The 6,000-nt window shown below is 36.7% G+C and overlaps 1 protein-coding gene across 4 annotated transcripts in view; it reads right to left on the bottom strand.

Moving 5' to 3' along the window:
* Positions 1-381: 381 nt before the first annotated feature.
* The window catches only part of LOC121370129, an 83,794-nt gene continuing 78,175 nt past the window's right edge, over positions 382-6,000 (bottom strand). For 3 of the 4 annotated variants that reach the window (XM_041495239.1, XM_041495245.1, XM_041495253.1), the window contains exons 3-4: positions 4,597-4,697; positions 382-2,418 (exon numbers count right to left, since the gene is read on the bottom strand). In XM_041495239.1, the coding sequence (XP_041351173.1) occupies positions 1,536-2,418; positions 4,597-4,655 (942 nt within the window). In that variant the 5' untranslated portion in view covers positions 4,656-4,697 and the 3' untranslated portion in view covers positions 382-1,535. Of the gene's footprint in view, positions 2,419-4,596; positions 5,223-6,000 lie in introns of those variants that run through there. The other variant, XM_041495260.1, reaches the window with a different exon arrangement.

Genomic DNA, 6,000 nt, shown 5'->3' with positions numbered 1-6,000 from the left:
CGTAATTAAGCCATCGGGGCATAAGGCTGTTGGGTACAGGGTTCGCAGCCTGGTACCGATTCCCACCCAGAGCGAGTTTTACCGACTCAATGGGTAGGTGTAAGGCCACTACACCCTCTTCTCTCTCACTAACCACTAATGATTATCAACTAACCCACTGTCCTGGAAAGACAGCTCGGATAACCCAGGACAGCGTGCTTAAACCTTAATTGGATATAAGCACGAAAATAAATTAAAATTAATGAAATACAAGACCATTCAACATCAAAACTGATCGGCCTGTAACAGAAGGTCGCCATTACAATTCTCATGCTACAATGAATAAGATAAAGAAGGAAACACTACAGGAAAACTACCACAATAAAACAATAAAACACAATGGAAATTTTAACAACTTCTTTATTCATGTTTCAAATGTCGACCAGTAAATTACCAATAAAAATCAGAGTATTATTTTTGTTTTTCTTAAATCAGCTCCAGTATATTTCGTTCTAATCGGTGGCGTTTTGCTGAACTTCTTTTTAATCTCCCTTTTTGTAGGGATGGTTTCTTTCCACAACAAACATATAGTTTAAATATTCTTCATAATTGTATTTGTATTGAAAGACGCATGACGTACCAAGACAAAGGAATTAGATGGCATTTATGTAACATCAGTTATGGTTGGCGGGTACCGAATTCGTCAACCAATGAAAAACTTACTAGTTCACGTTTCCTCTTAGGATACCTTAACAATGGTGCGGAGTTGAACCGAGGGGGATATTTACAACACGAACGAAAATTAGCAGGTCTAACATAACACAATATTTTTAAAACAAGACATTTGTTTCTTTGAAATTTCAAACAAGTGTCTTATAGCTTTCGTTTAAATTAGATACAAGAACGACAAGCACACTTTTGTTTACCAAGTTGAGGTGCATGATATTCGAATACGTTTTTAATATTTGTATTAAATGTCAGTAGCATAAATGCACAAGGACGATTATTAAACATTCAGTTAATTAGCGCACTATTGACTAAAAGTGTAAGGCAACATATATGCATTTATTATATGCATTATATTTCAAGAAATAAGCAAACAAAGGAACAAATAAACTATATATATATATATATATATATATATATATATAATATATATATATATATGTTTTTACTACCCAACATCTCAAATAACTGTGTGTTTAATGACTCATATACCTATGTCCTAGACCTGATTTTTTTCTCTCAGCATCTCGAATCACTGTTCTGTATCTGTTTTTTCTTTGCTGACAACCATCTCATATTACTAAGCCCTGTATCTGTCTTTAATGCGCACCCCCTGCGTACCGTAGTCTCAGTGTGGCCCTGATTTATATATTTTAATTTAAAATACGTCATTGAATATATAAATATAAAACAAGAGAACATAAATAAATTAGTATCTTTGAACAGGCAAGAAATAAACAAAATAAATAAACACTATGTTGTTCTTCTTCGTGGCTACGGAGATCTGCTCAGTCTTGCATAAGCAGTGGCAATGTGAACTGGCTCAGAGGTTATTGTGAGCGTTTTCCAATCAGCCCACTTGCAAGAGAGTCAAAATGTCTTTTGTCGACCGTGTCCTTCGAAGACTCACTTCCATATGCCGTCGAGCCGTATTGGAGCTTTCCATTTAGTGCCCGTTTGCCAATCAAACCGTTTGCCAGTTGGTCGAATGGTCGTTTTCCAATCAAGCCATTTGCTATAGAGTCAAACGGCACACGTTTTCCAATCAGTCCATTTGCAAGTTGGTCGAATGGTCGTTTTCCAATCAAGCCATTTGCTATAGAGTCAAACGGCACACGTTTTCCAATCAGTCCATTTGCAAGTTGGTCGAATGGTCGTTTCCCGATTAAACCATTTGCCAGAGAGTCGAATGGTGCTCTTTTCCCGATTAGCCCATTGGCAAGTTGGTCGAATGGTCGTTTCCCGATTAAACCATTTGCCAGAGAGTCGAATGGTGCTCTTTTCCCGATTAGTCCATTGGCAAGTTGGTCGAATGGTCGTTTCCCGATTAAACCATTTGCCAGAGAATCGAATGGTGCTCTTTTCCCGATTAGTCCATTGGCAAGTTGGTCGAATGGTCGTTTTCCGATTAAACCATTTGCCAGAGAGTCGAATGGTGCTCTTTTCCCGATTAGTCCATTGGCAAGTTGGTCGAATGGTCGTTTCCCAATTAAACCATTTGCCAGAGAGTCGAATGGTGCTCTTTTCCCGATTAGTCCATTTGCAAGTTGGTCGAATGGTCGTTTTCCAATCAAGCCGTTAGCGAGTGAATCAAAAGGTGATCTTTTCTCCGTAGGTCCATTTGACATCTGATGGAAAGATCTTTTCGCGATAGATCCTGACTTTGACGTTTGTTTGTCTGTATGTTCTTTCTTGTCTTCAGCTTTTGCAAAACTGAAAAGAAAGCAGCAATAAAAACAAAATGTTATATCTGGAAAAGAAAGAACTATAGCGAAACTGGAAGGAAAGCAGTAATAAAAATAAAATGTTATATCTGGAAAGGAAAGAATTATGGCGAAACTGGAAGGAAAGCAGTAATAAAAATAAAATGTTATGTTTGGGAAGAAAAGAGCTTTAGCAAAACTAAAAAGAAAGAAGCAATAAAAACTAAATGTTATATCTGGAAAAGAAAGAGTTTTAGCAAAACCGAAAAAAGCAACAATAAAAATAAAATGTTATGTTTGAGAAGAAAAGAGCTTTAGCAAAAGTAAAAAGAAACCAACAACAAAAACAAAATTTTATATTTTGAAATAAAAGAGCTTTAGCAAAACTAAAAAGAAAGCAACAATGAAAACTAGATGTTATATTTGAAAAAAAAGAAGAGATGTTTGTTTAAAGCCACTCCAATCCATAGCTCGGGGGAAAACTGTTAATTTTAATATTTACGACGACCAAATGATCATTAAGTAATGCGTTTAAAACAAACATATCGTTTTACGTCAAATTGGAAGCCCCATGACATTACTCAGTAATATTAAGCTGATAGATAGATACTGTTATGAATAAACTCAAAAATTAACAGATTTACCTGTTGCAGCTTCTGCTACTTTTACTACTACTACTACTACTACTACTACTACTACTACTATATTAATTCTATTACTAATAATACCAACACCACCACTATTACTACTATCACCACCACCACTACTACTACTACTACTACTACTACTACTACTACTACTACAACTATTACTACTACTACTACTACTACTACTACTACAACTTCTACTACTACTACTACTAATAATAATAATAATACTGTAACTACCACCACCACTACTACTACTAATACTAATACTAATACTACGCCTACTACTACTACTACTACTACTACTACTACTACTACTACTCCTACTGCTAAATATAGGTCGCGTGACATAAGCCCGACTCGACTCGAGTATTTCAGAGTAGATTTTCAATAAACATACTCTTTAAATCATTTGTTGAAGTACAGTAAATACAAATAACTTTTAGTTTTGCGATAACAATACGAAACGTGTATAATTATTTATGAATGAGAGTTTAGAAACGCTTTTTTAATGTGACAGAATGTAGCTAGCGTCTTACAAATAATGACGTCATGTGTCTTGCATGACGTCATACGGCAAAAGCCTTGCTAGGTTGACAATATTCGATTTGCGTACACAAAACTGGAATAAATAACGATTTTTCAAATATTCCTGTAGGATTGCAGGATAAAAGAAATAACTGATTACTGCCTTAAGATATCGGCTTTATCCTGCTCAGGGCTAATAGCGAATTCAGCTCAGCAGAGCCTCGCTGCCATCGCCATTCTAACCTTCGCAGGATAAAACCGATATCTTAAGACAGTAACCAGTTATTCCCTATATATCTACTACTACTGATATTGTTGCCTATGCTACTTTACTACCAACACTATTGCTGCTGCTGTTACTGATATTATTATCCATATGGTTCAACATAACCGAGTTAATAATAATCATACGAAGCACACATGCAATAACAAGTGTAATGACGTAATTGTGGGAAGAGACGTCATACCATGACGTTGCTTCTCCAGTCCCAGCTCAGACTGTGCATTTGAAATATGACGTCATTTCTTCGTCTCCTTCTAGTATGTTGTGGTTGAAACATTTTGAGTTGGGCCTTGTTCATAAAGAAAACAACAATAATAATATGGATAATAAAGAAATTGTAATAATTTCTTTATTATCAATATTATTATTGTCTCGTGTCAGGATTCATGTATTACACTCGCTCTCGCTCGGGCAATACAAAAATCCTGACACTCGATCGTTTCGTAAAATCAGTACGACACACAAGCTCGTTTTATAATCTCTATTTATTACATCAACAATTACTACTACTACTACTGCTGTTACTACTTACTACTTCTACTAAAACGTCTACTCTACTATTACTACCACTTTTATATTTACTACTACAACTACTACTATTACTGCTACAACTACAACTACTACTACTACTACTACTACTACTACTACTACTACTACTACTACTACTACTACTACTACTACTACTACTACTGTATATGTCACAGAAACACAAACGAGTACATCAACTCACCATACAGCAAACGTGAGCGCGATCAAGAGCGTTACGGAACAGGCCCCTCCAGTTCTCATGGTTTCAGATGATTGTCTTCGTGGACTTGCTCTGACCACAGTCTAAAATGAAATGGCAATATCAAAAGCACTCAATATTTGATTTGAAGCACAGGATGGGTTGGTCGCGACAAAGAGATTACAGCCATGCTACCAGCTGCGAAGATGTAATGACGTACGAAGAGTAGGCAATTACGTTTAACAGTTACCAGCATTGCTCCCTGCATCTAGCTACCCACAGTGTTGCTGATGAAAGGACTACGCGATTCACGCGCAGATGTTTAGGGTATGTCGTAATAGTCATTTTATGGGGGCAAAAAAAAAAAAGAAAAAAAAAAAAAAAAAAAAAAAAGAAGTGGGTGTTTTTTGTCACATCGAATATTATCCAGATAGTGGTTAGTGGGATGGAATGTGAATGTTTGTTTAATGACACCGGAAACTGATTAATGAGAGTGTATTAGGATAGGGAAATTTGTTTAAGGAATCGCTGGAATATTTTCAAATATGTGTATCTCCAACGCCACCTCTCCCTCTCTCTGTGTCTCTGTCCCTCTTTCTGTCTCTCTCTCTCTCTCTCTCTCTCTCTCTCTCTCTCTCTCTCTCTCTCTCTCTCTCTCTCTCTCTCTCTCTCTCTTGATTACTATAAAGCAATCAATACGTTTTTTCCCCAGCTGTCTACTTTCATCTACTTTATATAATATGTCATAATATGTCGTGAGAAGTCTTAACATAGGCGTTCACGCCTGTTGAGTAATTCCACAGCCGATGTGATGAACTGTATGAATAATATCTAGCCCAGACAGTCCGCTAGTAAAACATTTACCTCAATCATTTATTGTGGTTGACAACAATTTGCAATAACATCTGGACTTCGGTGATTTCCCTTCTCACTGGAGGAAAGCGATTACTGTTCTGATGCTCAAGCATTGTAAGGATTGCACAAAACATCCTACTAGTTATCGCTCTATTGCTTTGTTAGAGCCCATATATAACCAAGAGCCTAGACGATGGCTGGATTCCTTCGATAATCTATCAATACATATTACGGTGACGCATAAGAACAAAATGCGTGTGCTAGAGGTGCACTGTTTTCTCTTTAGAATGAAGACTAAGTCATACTCATAAAGTGGTGTTTGAAAGCAGGTTTGTGAAGTTTGATGAAAGGTCTTCGGATCAAACAGTACTTTAACCATCAACTTTGTGTTTGATGTTGGGGTGGCGGTGTGTGTGTGTGTGTGTGTGTGTGTGTGTGTGTGTGTGTGTGTGTGTAGGGGGTTGACAAGTCAGTTTCTCTGTTACTCTGTTCAGAAGACTAAAAATGCCGTATTTTTAGCAATTGGAATGTTCTCTCTTGTTTTCCTTTAGG

This window comes from Gigantopelta aegis, chromosome 1 (genome assembly GCF_016097555.1).
Source record: "Gigantopelta aegis isolate Gae_Host chromosome 1, Gae_host_genome, whole genome shotgun sequence".
NCBI classification, from domain to species: Eukaryota; Metazoa; Mollusca; class Gastropoda; order Neomphalida; family Peltospiridae; genus Gigantopelta; species Gigantopelta aegis.
Note: the sequence above shows the minus strand (reverse complement) of the source record. Positions and strands in the feature narration are given on the sequence as shown.